The sequence below is a fragment of the Mastomys coucha genome, unplaced genomic scaffold (genome assembly GCF_008632895.1).
Source record: "Mastomys coucha isolate ucsf_1 unplaced genomic scaffold, UCSF_Mcou_1 pScaffold12, whole genome shotgun sequence".
In the NCBI taxonomy this organism is placed as follows: domain Eukaryota; kingdom Metazoa; phylum Chordata; class Mammalia; order Rodentia; family Muridae; genus Mastomys; species Mastomys coucha.
Window position 1 is genome coordinate 3,796,524 of NW_022196894.1, and position 18,097 is coordinate 3,814,620.

Genomic DNA, 18,097 nt, shown 5'->3' on the forward strand with positions numbered 1-18,097 from the left:
AGAGGTGTTTCCTGGATTTTTGGACCTCTCACAGAGGTGTTTCCTGGATTTTTGGACCTCTCACAGAGATGTTTCCTGGATTTTTGGACCTCTCACAGAGGTGTTTCCTGCACACTGGATTGCCTCTCCAGAGCTACACTGGCTGTTTATAGTGCCCCAGTGCATTTGTTAATGATGGCATCATATCTTAATTTATAGTCTGACACATGAATTGTGAATCCCTGCCACAAGGGAGTCCAATAAGACCCTGAACCTGCTGATGAAGACACATTTGCACCCCCAAATTCAAGCATTTCGAATGCTTCTAACCATCCATTACCTACAACCACAAATTACCATATGCATGTTTGTCTTCATATCTTCAAAGGGTGGGGAAAAATCAGGGTTTCAGAATACACAATGGTAGGGAGGCACCAGACAAAGAGAACCCCACACACTCTGGTAGTAACACCTTTACCAGGGCATCTGGCAATCTCATGCAAATTCAACCCAGCACACAAATGCAAAGAATAATTGCCCATTAAAGCAGCCTGTATATTTTTATGGCTGTGTTGCAGAATTTGCCCCCCTGTCGGGGTAAGCATCTGCTATTCTTCTGCCTCTCCCAGAGCTCTAAAACTTTAATACGCAGTTTATAACCCTCAAGTATTTTCCACTGGCTTTGTATTTCTTCTCTTGAGATTTCCGGGCTGGTGAAATGATCTCATTTGTGTTTATTTTCAAAGGTAAGCACCATGTTCATAAAGGAGACAGAGAGGGAGGAGGCACTAGTCACTGTAAATACATGAATGTGGAGCATTGTAGGCACGAGCTTTGTTTTTTTGAGGGAGAGGTGGCAGGAAGCAGAAGACAGTCGAGAATGGCTAGTTTGGCTGCTTGATACACCCATATGTCTTCCACTTAAAACCCTTGATTTGCCTTGATGCTCGAGTCTCACAGAGCATCTCTTGTTTCTTCGCTTAGCCTTTTGTTCCACTGAGTTTCCATGGTGTAGGACATTCTTTATTCCCAAGGGTGAGGTGACACCCTATCCCCTACTTACCTGCTCTTACAATCATCTCTCTAATTTGGAGGGCTTTGGCAGGAGCTGGGTAGAGCTGGAAATGGACACATGTCACACACCTAAGCTGGTTTTTTTTTCCTTCTTTTGATCCTGCCTTGTGCTTTTCTGGTGTTGTACTGCAGCTTATGAACTAAATCCAATGTTATTTTGTTGATACCAGACTTCCAAATTTGATTGATGCTGTCCAGGTTTAAGAGAGTATGTAGAAGTTTTCCCTCCCTCATTTCTCCATCCAGAAGGAAATCCAGAATTGAATCCTGCATTCACAAATCCACTTAAATATCACCCATTGTCAGTGGTGGTTTTACTTAGGTATTTAATATCCTCAAATTATTGATCAGGAGTTGGGGAAGGCAACTGAAGAATTATGGCTCTAGAAATGCTAATAAGTTGACATCATTTTGGTTTTCTAGCATCCATCATTCTTGGTTGTTGCTTGTTTGTTTTGTTTGTTTGTTTGTTTGAGATAGACTCTCTCTTTGTAGTTCAGGCTGGCCTCAATGTCTGTATTTCTGCTTCAGTACCCTAAGAGCTGCTATTACAGGTAGGAACCATCAGACCAATATTAGCAAAGGTGTCAGATTTATGTATTTTATTTTAGCACTAACTTACTCCATTCCAGAAGTGGGGAGAGTATATGCTTTTAATTTGGCATTCCACATCGAACTTCTAAGCATTTATTATCCTTTTATTGGATAGCTCTTGAACCAGAATGTACATAGATGATAAAATACTTTTAATTCAACAAGATAAGTGTTGTATCACAGAGGAAATGAAACATTAAGAGGGTTTTTTTCCCACTGTATATTTGAAGAATAAATCCATTCGGTTGTGTTTAATCTGTGTCTGAGTATCTGCCCAGGTAATTGTGTCAAATATACATTTAACCACATGTCAGCATTTATAAACCACTTCACCCAGTAAGCAAGTAAGAAAATATCCATGTTGTTAGCATCCAGAACCTGCAGCGATACATGGGCAGGTCCACAGACCTGTTGCCGGGGCAACGGCCACCATATTCTCAGAATCCATTGGGTTCAGCTCCCACCTTTACCTGGACTACTACATCACAACCTACATATATATATGGTACTTTCCTCCATCTTGCTCTCTTCTTCTCTCTCTCTCCCCTCTCTCTGCACCGCTATCTCCTACTCCCTCTCAATTAAACCTCTTACACGTGGAACTGTCTAGGCCTGGTGATACTTGCAGACGCGTCCTGCCGCCGCTCAAACACATCACATGTTTTCCATCCCATGAGAATAAAAGAAACCTAATAAAAAGATGTACTCTTTGCCTTTGAGACTTGCCATGTGACTTTGTGGCACACAATAGCTATGTTGTCATCAGCAGGCATGGGAGAAAAGCAAAGAAGTACAGAGACACAGGCAGTGACCCCAAAACTCTTACCATGCGGATATGGATGGGCATTAGCTTGCTCGGTTCACGCAACTGTTGTGCCCAGGGAGAGCCATTCCTGGGCTGGGCAGGAAGGACATTGTTTGTGGGCTCTCTGGATGGATTGTTATAAATAGCTTTTAGCAGGCACTGCCTGACTTGGAGAGTTTACTCAGAACAAGCAGCATTCTGTGTGTAGGGTAAGAGTGAGAGTATGTGCACACCTGTAGATAGTCTTGGGTTCCAGTCCTCCTGAAGGGCTATCCAACTTGTTATTTTTCTCATGATTTGAGACTCACTAGTTAGGTTTAACTGGTTAACTAGCAAAATCAGCTGTCTGCCTGCTTCTGCTTCATCAGTGCTAAGACTATAAGCCTGTACTATTTTGCCTGGCTTTTATTTGTTTTTAAATATAAATTCTAAGGCTCAAAAACTCAGGTTACTATGCTGTGAAGGCAAGTATTTTCCTAACTGAGCCTCAAGAACCATTTTGAAACATTCCATCTATACTAAAATCCAACTGACTTAAGCTGAGGTTTTTAATACTTACAAATGCCACATTTGTTTAAGTAGTTTCTCCTTTCACTGCAGACTGGTGGATGCTGTATCTAGTGGCATCTCTGGACCTTTTCACAGCACCTCTTTGGACCACAGTAGAGATGATATTTCTAGGACTTATGGCAGACTCTTCTTTGTACTGTGTTTATTTGCAGACAGTAGAAAAGAGGGACTGTGTGCTCCTAGAAGCAAACAGGAGTTAGGGACCAAAGGATGAGCAAGGTCTGGACTGAGTTCAGCTATGTGCACATCCAAACCAAAGAGCAGGGCAGGCAGAGAACCCTGCCCTAATGGAGCTTGCTTTGTAGCACCATGCAAGAGTGCTGCTTCTCTCTTTATGAAATTCAAGCTACTTGGTTTTGACATGGGAAGCCCTGAGCATCTATCTTCAGAAGGAAATTTTATCGTGTGGGGTATATAAAGGAAAAATGAGAACAAAGAAAAGGAGAAGAAAAGAGCTGGAAAGGTAGAAGGAAATAAGGAGGAAAGGCAGGAGGAATAGAGAGAGGCAGAAGGAAGGGTGGAGGGAAAAGGGGAGGGAAGGGAAGTAGAAGGTAGGCAGAAAGAATAAAAGGATTCTATGCTCTCCCTGCCTTCTTGATCCCTCACTTCCTTCTCATTCTAGCTAGCTCCTCCCTCACTTTCCTACTTGACTTGCCCTTGTTCTGTTCAGGTCAAGAGGATGTCTGGAGTGGGACATGCACACATGCACACACGCACACACGCACACACACACACACACACACACACACACACACACACACACACACATCCTTCTCATCCTTCTAGCACTTGCGAGGCAGAGGCAAATGTATCACTGTAAGGTGAAGGGCAGCTCCCAAGCCATATAAGGCTACACAGAAAGTCTGTCTTAAAAGAGAGAAGAGAGTGAAATGTACAGTAGGGAGGGAAGGAAAAACAGACCCCATCCTTCTGGGGAATCAGTATGGGCCTCACTTTCTACATGAGGACTGTTGCCCACAGCAAGATCACTAGAGGCTCCGACTTGCTCACAGAGACTTGGCCTCCCTAACAGCCATGTTTGAATTAGACACTGATCTGTAGCCATTCAAGTGTTCCCTTCACTGGGAAAGGATTGTGCGAACAAGCTTTGCTTGGAAGAGCACAGAGCCTCATCTCAACATCTATAAACACTTATCCGATGTAAGCAAAAGCAAGGGGCACAGGGCTCTCCACCCTGAGCAGCACTTGCTCTCTTCAATCCAATGTCAAGCTTCTGCTTCTCATGATACCTCTACTTCTAAGTTCTCCAAGATAGTATGCCAAACCTGGTCATCACTTGTGTGGCTCCATAGAGGGAGATGATAAAGGGGTCCCCATCATATCTGCGTGGCCTCACACAGCAAGCCAGCTGCTCAGCCACACTGTGTATTCCTCATTTTCCTTATTTTAAAACTGCAAAACATTCTATGACATTTTTATTTGAATCATGGCTAGACAGAATTAGGATCAAACCATTCCCATCCATTGTCTCCCTGGTGCTGAAGCAAATGTCTCTTGTGCTGCACAGTCTTAGGCTTGAATTCCTGCTTTGCCAAGTAAGGCATGAGCCTCTATTTCTGCCATATTGGCTGCAGCACACCAGGAAACTTGAGTACTAGAGACTGATACGGGAGTTCTATAAATCCACACTTTGTCTTTAATCATAATTGTAAAATAGTTCAAAACAGGAGGATAAATCCAGTCTGTCTTTATTCTGTGATCTTGATATTTTACTCATGTTGCAAAGGAAAGTATCACAAAAGACTCTGTCCCACCTTCAAAAGCATGTATCACTTTCCAGACAATCACTGACAGTTGGGCTTCACCTCAAGGGAATAACCCTTGCTAGGAATTCATGCAGACCTGTGAACAGCCTCACCTCATTCACCTGCTCTGTGCACAGATCTTGCTCTAAGGCCTCCATGGTCACTGTGTGGCCACCTCCATCTCCATGAGAGCAGGTGCTTCCTGGGGGCTTATGTATACTTCTTGAATTTCCTTTTGTATGTGTGTGTGTGTGTGTGTCTGTGTGTGTCTGTGTGTGCATGTGCATGCAAGCATGCACTCCTCCCACATTCCCTACCCAGGTTCTTGAATATGATAACATGCATGGGACAAGATTCTTCTGCTCCTGAAGGTGATGGTGGGAAGGCATAGGCCCCTTTTATCAGTGTGGATACAAGGTGGAGACTATCTTTAACATGATGTGATCAAGAATGCTCCCACTTGGTTACAAGCTCTGCAGAAGCCTCAGAAAGGGAACTTGGGTGTGTGGGGCTCTTACAGAATTCCTGGGTTCCTGGTGTGGCCCTCATTTCTGATTTCTGGGGCCTTACTGTAGTGTTTACAGGCAGTGGCTTTTCACTTACAATTTTCAGGAAATTTGTCTCTGTATGGGATAAGGTTTGAAGTACAATGCCTTTTAAGTAAACTGGAGAGTCAGTCCAGGTAGAACATTGTGAGGCTCAGCAAACTCCAGAATCATTTCCTGATAGCTGCTTGGACCTTCCAGAGGAGCTCATATCTGCCTGTGTGGGTGGACAGGCCTGCCTAGAAGAGATTAAACACTCAAGGAATTGCCAGCCATAACCCATCTCCTGACTCCTCATCATACAAACATGTTTTCCAAAAGGCTGTGAGGTTTCCCAGACATGTACCTATATACATGGATAAACACACTCTTATATGTGTCTATGTATGCCTGTACGGTGGTTGTGGCATTAGTTATAAGTATTTCAATTTGCTTTTTTTTAAGTTTACGTGTTGAGCTTCTCTGCTGTTAGGAATTCTCTGCAAATGTCTGTCATTTTGCATACCCTCAGGGTCGGAAATTTCTGTCCTCCCCTCTGCCATGCTCACCAGGTTCTGTTCCAGGCTTGCAACACTTTTGTTTGCCTTTCAGTCTTGCTAATAGAGAATAGGCTAGGTCATCTCATCTTCTTGTCGTGTAAACAGGGTCCAGAAAAATGGTCCTCGCCAGGCTACGCGTGCGACTCACTGTGTCCGGCTCTCTCCCCTCTCTTATAGTGCCTGGCTTCCCGTATCCGGCCGCCACTGCTGCAGCTGCATACCGAGGGGCTCACCTTCGAGGCCGTGGTCGCACCGTGTACAACACCTTCAGGGCTGCAGCACCCCCACCCCCAATCCCGGCCTATGGCGGGTAAGTGTTGCACCCTCCGGGGGGAGGGGCTCCCTGCGCCTGCTCTCCCTCCCCAGAGGCACGGAGTGTTTGCGAGCGCATGATGGTCTTGACCACCCCACCAGAATCTCCCCAGCATGCCGCCTAACGCGCCTGCTGCAAAGCACCTTGCAAAGAGTATTGAAAAATGAGTGTAATTTGTCTGGTCATGGTTGGTGCCTTTAAGCATTCTACATGTCACATGTTGTTATGTAAATTCTCTTTGAGACTGAATGCTGGAGAACAGAGAAATGGTTACAGCCAAAGATGTATTTTTGATGATTGCAAGCATCTGGTTATTAAGGAGGTTGGACTATATTTACCCCTTGAATGCAAAGGGACATGAGGTTTCCCATACATAAAATTCACTAGGGTGATCTCGCTTCCCTCCCTATAGATATTTTTGCACTTCCAGGTGTGTGAACTTCTGCCTGAGAAAATTAGATGTTGAGGCAAATAAAACATTCCAGGCAGGGATAAAATTACAATTAATTTGCCTTTTACATGCCTTTTCCAAAATAGCCCACCCTCTCCTTTCTCTTTCCGACTGCCAACGGAAGCTTTCTGTGATTGGATGTTGTTACTCACAACTAAGAGTCTAGGAATGGTTGGGAAGAAAAGAAGGAATGGGAGACGCACAAGGGGAAAGAAAAGTTGACTGACTTTCAGGCAAGCTGCCCTGAAATGACACTTCTGCTCTTCCCTAATAGGGAATCTTGGGAGGGCATTCCTCCACCCTGGGCACAAAGAGATGTACCTCTAAGTGTATTAATACAAGTTCTAGGATACTTTTAATTATTACCCAGGATAGACATGGGTGATATTATTAAGTGGATAATAACCTGGTCTCTGAACACTGCTTAGTCATCCTATGATCCTTACGATAGCCCCACCCTCAAGCAAAGCATTGCCTGGCTAAAAGCTCAAATTGTACTGGACCTACTGCTGTTGCATAGAAGATTTACCTATACTCGGGAGAATCTGATGCAAGTTTTTCCAGGCCAGTGACTAGCTTTTTGGTCTGTAGAAAGACTGTGTTTATACTCAGGACCATCTGAAGAGGGTTAAAAGCATTTTCTTAAAAGCTTTGTTGCATATGAATCTTTTAGGAAGTCTCAATTACCCCAGCTCACTCAATATACTGATGACAAAGGGAAATATTCTTCTCATTATTTATTCACTACTTTGCCCACTCCAAAAGAGTGGAGCTGAAGTGTGTGAAAAAAAGAAAGTCTCCTGCAGGCTGTAGCATCCTCAGGAATGAGGTTAGGTGAAATCACCAAAATGGGAGAATAAAGACAACAAAAGAAATAGGATCTCTGGCATCGAGTTTCTCAGGTAACTCAGCAGTGCGAGTCAGAGCCAGGCTTCTTATTGGGTCAAAATGATAACAAGAGAGATTGTGAATGATAAGAAAATAAGAACCAATGGGCTTTAAATCTCTCTATGTCACCAGTATATCTATCTGTATGCTACAGAAAGGACCTGACCTTTGATGCTAATCTGTATAACACCCACCCAGTATGAGCCCATTCCATACATGTGTTATGGAAGGCACTGGGTGGGAGTAGAAACAGATAAGTAATCATCTGCGTTTATGCTACTGCTAAAGAAAGATTCATAAGCCATAAATGTAAAATAGCACATTTACACCACTTTGTTCTGTCTGGAAAATCATCATCTTAGTACATGGTAATTGTAGCTTTTCTGTATACCCCTAGTCAGTATCTCCCTACTATATTGAACAGGAAAAAAATTAAAGTAAAATTATATGGCCTATCCTCCCATGAACAATTTATAAAAACCTCAACATAACACACCTGCTATAAAATTGAAATTTACTAACTTATAATGAATGTGCTCTTTGCCTGGAATAACCATGCATAACTAATGAATGCCACATTCGCCTGGGAGAAACAGGCACTTCCAAATGGTATACAACATGTTCATGACTGCTTTGAAAGGGATGAAAATGTAGTATTTCAGGATTCCTCCTAACTATACTGGCTGCAGTGGTAGCTTGTACTCTCCAGCTTCCACAAATGTGCCATTGGTCTGTGTAGAGGGCACAACATAGCATAAATAATTGCATATGCTAAGAAAAAGTTATGAGAGTTTAACTGGGCTGGGAGAAGATCTTATGGCTGAAATTCTGGAGTCAGAAGTTAAAACAGAATTGCCAGTATCAGATGCTAGGCAATAGCTCACTGAGGTAGACCAGTTGCTTTGCCCACATAAAGACCTGTGTTTGAATCTAACACCATGTAAAAAATGCCACAGGTGCAAGTGCACACATACTCACATGTGACATATAACAGACTTCATGGCTACCTCTGTGGAGCTTAGGATAGTCCTGGGAGATATTCAACATTGGCATGAACATCCAAGGAAACTCATTAAAGACACTTTTATCTGTCTCCATTTTTCCCTGCCTAGCAGTTAAACTGCATAGATTATGAAGCAGTCCTATCTTGTTTTCTCAGGCATACCTAAGTAAAATTCTTTGGATCCTCACTCCTAGAACAATACTTCTGCCCATGGACAATAAAAGGATCTTAAGAATAAGCAGAAAAAACTAAAAGCAGCCAGCCACTCACTATCAGCTGTCAACAGTAAATGAATCTGACTCCAGAGAGTCAATGCGTAGTAAATACAGTATTTTACCACCCCAGAAAGCTACAAGCAGGTACACAGTTTCCTTGATAGGAGAATGAAACCTGGCTCCATACGGTTTATGAAGGATGAAATAGGAAGAACCATACACGGTTATGGCTCAGTAAGGTCCATGCTACGGCATGGTTACTGGACTGCAGCTAATCTTGTTGAGGTTGATGCAACTATTGACATTTTTCTAAGTTGTCCATGTTCCCCTCTCAGTGCCCCCCTTTTCTTGATTGGTACACAGGTTGATCTTACATTTCTGCCTTCACATATACTCTCCCTCTTTGATAGGGAGCTCCTACACTTCACAAGCCCCATACTGTCCCTTAAGCACAGACATAGTCATTGACAGCAATAGCTTATGTATTCCATACTATCTCAGTTAGTAGACTGTCTCAACAAGTCCAGTGGATGATCGTTTTCCTATTTCTCATTGTCTTTCCTGAAGTTTTGATGGAGAAGCCAAATGCCTATCATCCAATGAGTCATATTCATGAAAAATTATCCATTAGGGAGTTGCCATTCAAAGATGCTTATAGGCTGGCAATATAGGAAGAATCAGATACACACTCATAAGACTTAGCCCAGAATTCTATACAGCATATAGCAGTTAATCCCTTTCCTTGAGCAGCAGCACAGATCTTGCTTCATCACACATAAATAGTTACTAAGTAGATTCTTATGAAGTGTGTACTGTGTATGTTGTATGGTGATACAGCATGCTGCCTTTAGGAAGCATCATGGCTACATCATAGATCTAAGCCTAAGCATCGAGCATTAGCTATGGGGCCTTAGTCTTTGTTCTATGCAATATATAACACTTATTTTCTTTATCACCATTACAAACTATCAGACAAAAGGAACTTAAGGAAGGAATTCTTTATTATAGCTCACCGTGTGTGGATGCAGACTTCCACAGCAGGAAAGGCATGATACAGGAGCTTGAGGCAGCTGCTCACATTGAATCTTCAATCAGGAACAGAGAAAGATGAATGCTTGTAGCCTCCTGTCTTTTTCCTTTTTTGTTCAGTCTGAGAACTCAGGAGCATGGCTGGCCACAGTCAAGTGGTTCCACCACCAGCAGTTAACCCAATGTAGACACTTCCTAACAGAAATGAGACTTGTTTCAAGGCAATCCTACATTCTGTCAAGTTGACAATCTATTGACCATCTATTTGCCACTGCAGTCTTTGATTAAAACATTCTACACATCCTTAAGTAACTTATTAGCACACTTGTACATACAGCTTCCAGAGTTGCCTCGAAAAGTACTTTAAGACAACTCCTATCTTCATAATAATGATCAGAAAGTATTCCAGGAGCAAGACTCTTAAAGTTGCTCTCTGTAAGAATGAACCCTGAGACCCACACAATCACTGGCCAATGGCAAGGAATGAACCCCCAACATCCAACATCAGTCAATTCAATGGTCATCAGGAAGATATTGGCACAGAGGCTCCGAGGTCTGTTCCAGACATCAAAAGTAGCCAAGGAGCCTCCCACCTCACACATGAGAGCAATAGTCGCCCACCTCTGGTCCCAAGACATGTGTAGCCCTTCCCCCTTCTAGTGCCCTGTCTCCAGTGAGGGCATGAGTTCCACAGATGCTTTTGGTAATCTGATTAAAAATATGCACTTTCCCTGGGGAAATGTACATATACAAACACATACACAGTTCTATACAAATTTCAGTGTGTGCATGGAGCTACCTGATAACCATTCTGAACAGTTACATTTGAACATATTCAAAAATGTAATTTATTTCCAAGGTAGAAGGGTCAGTAGGGAAGAGAGGTTTTAAATGCCTTTTCAACAAAAAATACATTTGCACTTGGTATATATTCCACTACACAAACAGTTTGCTTAGTTTGTGGCATCCCCTAACTTTATTCCTTCCTTGTTCTTTTTCCTTCTTTTTCTTTTTATAAGGTAAACTAATTTGCTCTAGTGCAATCATTCCTTGCTAGCCTCCATCCAAATATTTAACTACCACTATTATTTTCTTAAGAAAATGAGATGTGCATATGCATCATTTTCTGGCAAAAGCATATTGCAGTCCTGGAGTGATTGACAAGCAACACAATTACCTTTGCATGGCTAGATCGTTTCTGCATTAAAATAGGGCCACATCTGCTCAGTGCATGGCAGCAACTCCTGTCTGCAGTGTGGGAACTGCTGTGTATGTAAAGCTGCATCCTCCACACTGGTGCATCTCCATCTTATTTCCCTACATATGTATCTGATATTTTAAGTGCACCTGCTTGCTGAAGCTTTAAGAAAGCATTGGAAGGAATTCCTGGAAAGGTCAATAGGACTCTTTAAAGGCTCTCCCATACTCAACAATGCCCAACCCCAGCACCTTAGGGACTGCAATGTCATTCAGTTTGCAGAATGCTTGCCTAACATACACAAAAGCCCTAGACTTGACCCCTATCACTGAAAAGCCTGACATGGCCATGCACCCATGTTTTCTAAGCACTTGTGAAACTGAAGCAGAAAGCTCAGAAGTTTAAGATTGTGTTTGATTACATGGTGAGTTCAAAACAAGCCTGGGCTACATAAGACCCTGAGATGTGGGGAGAGAGAGAATAGGATCCTAAAGAGTCTGAACTTCAGTTTTGTCTTACATGTAATTAAAAATAACACCTGGAATGTGTCACTTAGCAACACAATAATTCCTTTCCTTCTTAAACTGCAAGCAGCAACATCATCCATTTCTTGAAGTAAATAAAGTGCTTTAGCCAGGTACCCCAAGCAGATCTACTGAACCAAGATCTCTGGGCTGGGCATAGGGCCCGGCCATCTGTGTTTCAGTTAGTCCTCCAGGTGAGTCCCAGGTACATTCAAGTTCAATGACCATTGCCTGCCTACTGTGTAATTAAGACTTTGACCATGGAACCAGAAGACATGGGCTAGGATATGTATTAGCTTAGTCAATTTGTTAGTGTGTAAGAATTGTCCATAGAGGTGACACAGTGGGGTAATAAGCACACGATCCTTTGATGGGGCTCATTACAGAACAACCAAGCTGCAAACATTAGTGATACTTATGCTATGAATAATATTTCAGAGGAAGCAGCACTTTTGTAAAACTGGCAGCCCATTCCAGTGGATTTGTTTTCCTCTGACAGTGAGATAAGGCTAGCTATGTCAGCTCATGGCTTCCCAGGGTTATTAACATCATGATGGTAGATCGCCCACTGTCTCCCTTGTGCCTCCAAAATGTACTTGGTACAAGTGAGCAAGCTGTAATTCTTGATCTAAAAGCCATCATCTTCAAAAGGACTGTGAGGACCCAAAGCTACAAAATGTGCCTTTCCTCTGGGCCCTCCAAAGTGCCAGACTCCTCCCAACTATAGTTCCTTGCACTTGCTAGTCCCTTTGCTTGCCTGCTAGTCCTGATGCCTCTGTTCCTCCCTTCTACAGCAAAGACTATAGCTGCAACTGTAGCTTGATGAATAGCTGTGGTTGCTCTTTCTCCTCTGGAAACTCAAGATTTCTAGAGGTCAGTGGAGAGAGAGACCCATTCACGATGCCCCAGAATAGTGGTTGGGGCAAAGGAAGCTTTCCAGTGTAGAAAGAAAAGGCTTGCATCCTTTTCTTTGTGCTTATGAGAATGAGGGAAGTTTTCCACAGTCTCCCTTCAATTCCATGTCTCATACATTTGGATGTCAGAAGTCTCAGAATAACTTTCCCTAGCCATGGCGGGCTACAAACCATGGCAAGTGGGTTATTTTTCAGAGCGAAGGCTTCCTGAAGGCAAACAGCACAAAGCATTCTTTCTGGCTTCTGGAAGTCTTTGATGCAGATGGATGCGAATGCCTGGCATGATATCAGCCGCTGTGCACAACCACTCCTTCTGGAGAGAGCAGCAACCATTTTCCCTATAAGAATCTTGTCTTGGACACACTATGTGGCTCTCCACCCATGTTCAGTGCTGTGTCCCATTGAGCCTTCAAGGCCTAGATTTGACTTTCTTCCTATTATCCACAAAATTCAGCAGACCTTCTCTATCCTATAGACATTTAGGAAAATGCAAGACTTCCTGTATTTAAATGCATATTAATTTTTTAAAGCATTAGTATTAATCCACACCTCTTTTGTCTTATGTACTGGTAGGATTCAGGATTATTTTTCAGTTTTATCTCTTTCCTCCTTCCAATGCCAATAACCATTACAGCTGAATACAGGAACCAGACACAAGCCTCAGATCGCAGGCTATCAACAATGCTAATAATAATAAAATAGGAAGATATGGTCTCACCAAATAGCTCACACTGGCCTAATACGAATGATTCTGCTGACTCCCAAGAGGAAACGTTATAAGTATCCATCATGACTATTCTTTGACCAGTGATTAAATTCTACCTGGAGCTGACAAAGCTACCTGGAAATGACCCTCTGCCTTCTACTCCTCTTTAGGATCTAGTTGCCACCCTCAGAAGAGATAGTTATTATACCCTCATCTGGGCATGAAGTAAGGTGTTACAGTTTAAATGAGATGGTGTATGGGAATTCTTTGGCTACAATTTCTGTGGCCAAAGGATAGACACAAATGAATTCTCCATGAGGTAGAAGCTAATGCCTAAACAGACAGGAGCCTGACATACTGAGAGTGGGACACACAGGGAAGACATGTAACTCTGCTTCAGGTAGCCATTGGGTCACAGTTGTGGAATTTATAGCCTCAGTGCCAAGGATATTGGGGACCACCAAATCTAACATGTGTGCACATGAGTGTCCCAGCTTACAAAGAGTAAACCAAACTCAGATGTCTTAGTAACCATTCCAGCTGCAGAGCCACTCGCCAGGGAAACTGTACTTTGATCCAATTATCTATAGTTTTTGCACCTTGCCTGGCCCTTAAGTGGTGAGTTATCTGCTTTTGGATGAGGATATTGGGGTGGGGGAAGACATTGGGAACCAAGAGGTAGGATGGAAAGAGGCATGATGGCATGAGAACATGTCACAGATGTAATCTTGATGGCATGAGAACATGTCACAGATGTAATCTTGATGGCATGAGAACATGTCACAGATGTAATCTTGCCGCAGCTTGGCCTATGTCTCTGCTTTGGGGCCCTAAGTTACTATCTGTTGCTTTCCTGCTTCTCATCAGATCTGTTCTAAGGCCTGTTAGTAGAAGCTGACCTTGCCTTCTGACCCCATAGCAGTGTCTTTTTTGCATTGCTAATGTCAAAGCCTCGCTCAGGACCTTACATACCTCTGCCTGTCTTTTGGATTACCGGTGAGCACTGCTTGACAAGCGCTCCTGTGAACTGTAGCCTTTCAGGATCAAATCCAAACAACCTCTGAAATCCATTCCTACCAACCTCCTTAGTGTGTGAAATCCCTGCCACACTTTAAGGATAATGGTATTGGGGGTTAACCAATCAACTCTGAAAGGACTTTGGGAAAGAAACATACTCCTGCGTTCTCCAGCAAGCCAGTGACACTGCTGTGTGTGAGTGTGTGTGCTTAGGTGATGAAATGCACTCTCCCTTGGCTTAAAATGCTTGGCTTTTCTGCCCACTCATTTTGCTCCTGAGACCCTTTTGCATCAAAGTTGTGCTTCTGTTAGGGCCCTGGCCTGACTCAACAATGGGTTCACTGGTCCTTTGCCAGCATCATAAGTCATCCAGAAACTTCATGGGAAGATCCTGCCGGAGGTTGCTGATGATGACCTGATGATGACCGTCTTATGCAAACAACAGTTCAGAAAGAACAGTATTTGCCCTCAGGGTATTGTGCAGTTCTCTCAGAAGTCTGAGTACATCCAGGATGCATATGGGCCTCTGTAAACCCACTCAGAGACTTAAGAAATAGAATGGAGTCCTACGGTGACATAGCATTGAGCTTCTTGGCCTTCATATTCCAAGAGACTTGGAGAAGTCCAAGATCACCCCTTGCCCCCTGACAGTTGCTTCTATCTGGGCTGCTGATTCTATAGAAGTAAGAAGATCTTCCACCAAGTTAGGCTTGGTCTATCATAAAGTACAACTTTGCCTCAGTCAGAATGTGCTCTATCCGAATATTTACAGATACACACACACACACATATACACACACACTCACACACATATGTGTGTATATATATATATATATATATATATATGTATATATATATATATATATATATATATATAACTGAACTTCCAACCCCACTCGTGAATACACAAGGGCTTGATGCATGCAGACACATATATGTGCTCCCATACACTTGTACATATGAAAAATACATGTATTCTGCACATATACATATCTATATATCTAGACACATATATACATTTATAGTTTTCTGATACATGGACATTAAAGTCTCACACAACTGCCACAGATAGCCCTGCAATATGAAATAGTTGCAGAAGAAAATGCCTGACCCAGTCTGGGGTACTTGAAGGTTCCCCAAGGCCATTCATTTCTAGCCTATCCTGAAAGTGCTTTGCTCCTAGGCTCTGCCCTTGCAAACTCATTCTGGAACCAATGCTGTGCTTTATGTTTGCTGAGGGAGGGGATCTGTGGTTTGATTCCAAACTTTAATATTGTCAAGATACTCAAGTCTCTGTAGGCCACTTGAAAATATGCAGGATCTCTCTTCCCTTTCTAAGTTGTACAATGCACCTCCTTTTGAGAGTCGGAAGCTCATTTTGGAGCCCGCACCAAACACTCTGACTCTGGTCCACCATGAAAGCCAAACTACATGGAACCCCAGCAGAAAGTTCCCGATTTGATGGGTGGCTGTTATCTCCAACCTCCTTAATCATTTTGAAACTCTTCTCAGTTCCTGTGATCATGAGACCAGACTAACCTGGCCCGTGCGGGGTTGGTGCGTCTGCATGGGGAAATGCACTAATCCGAGTGTTTCTCTTTGTGTGTGCACCTCTACAGTGTTGTTTACCAGGATGGATTTTATGGTGCAGACATTTATGTAAGTATTCATTAACGTGCATGCCGTCCTCCTTACCTCCAGGAGTCATTCTTTATACAAGTTTGCTCTGAACTCAATGGGAACAAATTATCTCTTCTGGGTCAAAAGGGAATTCTCACCATGCCTCTCAAGGTGGAAGGGCTGCTGGTCCTGAGGTCAAAGGACACGTGACTTGCTCTTTGAATTAATGACTTGGACTTGATCAACTTTGGAATAGATGAACATAACTGCAGCCATTTTGAAAAGATGTGCTTCCTCCCCTCTAGTACCAAATTAAAAACTCCACCCACAGTGACATTTACCCTATTCTCGGTATGCTCTGTGTGTTTTCTGTTGGATATTCAGAACAGCTGGTAGTTACCAGCTGCATAGAACCAAAAGGTATTTTCATGGCTGATAGTTTTTTATGCTTTCCCTACAAATGTAATTATCAACAGTACTGGGAACAATCCATTCCTGTCTTTGCTCTGAACACAGCAATAAACACCCAATTCTGACACCACAACCTGTGTGATATAGAGGGTGAGGCCCCTCCTCTCTAACCATTTATTCTCTCTATTTCTCTAAACAGCTCCTTGATCTAGTACTATTTGCCAATTGGTGGCATTTCATGAAACTCCTCTTTATGAGGATGTGTCTCATCTTCAGAATCATGATGAGCTCTCCTTACCCAGAGAAGCCACACCCTGATGCTTCCATGATGCCGCACTAGTGTGATGGAACTATATTAGAACCGAGTTTAGATTAAGTTGGAGTAGATCTCTCTCTCTCTCTCTCCCTCTTCCTCTGTCTCTGTCCCTGTCTCTCTGTCTCTGTCTCTCTCTGTCTCTCTCTGTCTCTCTCTGTCTGTCTCTGTCTGTCTCTCTCTCTCACATACACACACACACACACACACACACACACACACACACACACACTTACAATGTACCATTGATGACCCCAGTAAGTAAATAGATGCATAATTGTTTTTTATGCTCTAGACAAGAAAAATCAAACCTTATCTCTGTGCAGATTGATGCTATTTCGTAGAAAGCAGGAGACCCTGGTTATTTCACTGCATCCTTTTGAGTCTCACGGTGCTGCAGTTTTGCAGCAAGGTAACGGTCTCCATCAGTGATGGGCTTAGTTTCATTCTGATTGCATCTGCGATGCAGTCACCTGCAGGTTAGTACAGTTTTTGCCCTCTTGCCAGACTTGCATGAATGAACATGTCCTTCATTTATCCTGAGAACAATTGACTTCCTTCTCTCGTGAAATTTAAGCTACCCCTCCTGTGCCCTTTTCTCCAGAACTTCAGTTCATGCCATTTTGAGTGTTAGGTGGGCAGAGCCTTGTCCTACACTCAAGTGTAAAGTGAATTGGAGAGTTAACCCACAGCCACAGCCTCTGTGTAGCTTGGGGTGGGTTGAACCCAGCATCACTGAAATTGGGGTTTATTATTATGTCCTTAAACTTGGGAGCAGCAGAGATATAATCCACTAGAAATAAAATTCTGTATTAACATCTGTTCAAGAAAGAAGAAATATGAGAATCCCTAGTTAAAAATAAAAAATATATATATTTGAATTTAGCCATCAGATATTGGCTATGCACCTCTCTAGCCTCAGTTTCTCATACATGAAATAATTTATTAATTGTGATCTCCCATGTATATTTAAAATGGATTCCCTTTTTCTAGTCCTATAGATTATTTTGTAACATGAGGAAAATGTTAGATGGTGGCAAGGATGCCACAGCAACAGGAAACAGGGCTAGGGAGATGACTCATTCAGTAAAGTGACTGCCGGGCAAGTATGATAAACTGAATTCACACTCCCAGCACCAACATAAAAGTCCTGGCTTAGCAGGACTTAGTAGGCATCAATCCCAGTGAGGCAGTAAGCTCCAGGTTCTGTGAGAGACCCTGTATCACAAAGCAAGGCAGAGATTTGATTGAGAATGGTACCTGATGTCAACCCCTGGGTTCTGTACATGTATGTGCACACTCCCAATATGTGTGCATTTGTACACACACACACACACACAGAGAGAGAGAGAGAGAGAGAGAGAGAGAGAGAGAGAGAGAGAGAGAGAGAGAGAGAGAGAGCACAAGCAAGGAAGGAGTGGAGAGATGCTTGTACTGTACGATGTGGGTCCTGGGATGCTAGGGGCTACATCAGAAATCCATAGAGCAGAGAGAACAAAGCAGGCTCAGAGAGTAAGCATGCTACCCTTCCGATGCTCTCTCAGGAGAGGTACTAGTCCTGGAAAGAAAAGCTTTTTGTGTACTTGGGGGATATTTAGAAACCTTTGTAACTCAGAAACTCAC

General features: G+C 42.9%; 1 protein-coding gene across 41 annotated transcripts in view; it reads left to right on the forward strand.

Moving 5' to 3' along the window:
- The window catches only part of Rbfox1 (RNA binding fox-1 homolog 1), a 1,556,838-nt gene that overhangs the window by 1,492,103 nt on the left and 46,638 nt on the right, over positions 1-18,097 (forward strand). For 25 of the 41 annotated variants that reach the window (XM_031361857.1, XM_031361806.1, XM_031361863.1 and 22 more), the window contains one exon: positions 6,050-6,182. In XM_031361857.1, coding sequence (XP_031217717.1) covers positions 6,050-6,182 — 133 coding nt within the window. Of the gene's footprint in view, positions 1-6,049; positions 6,183-15,749; positions 15,790-18,097 lie in introns of all 41 variants that reach the window. The other 16 variants (XM_031361868.1, XM_031361950.1, XM_031361938.1 and 13 more) reach the window with 1 other exon arrangement.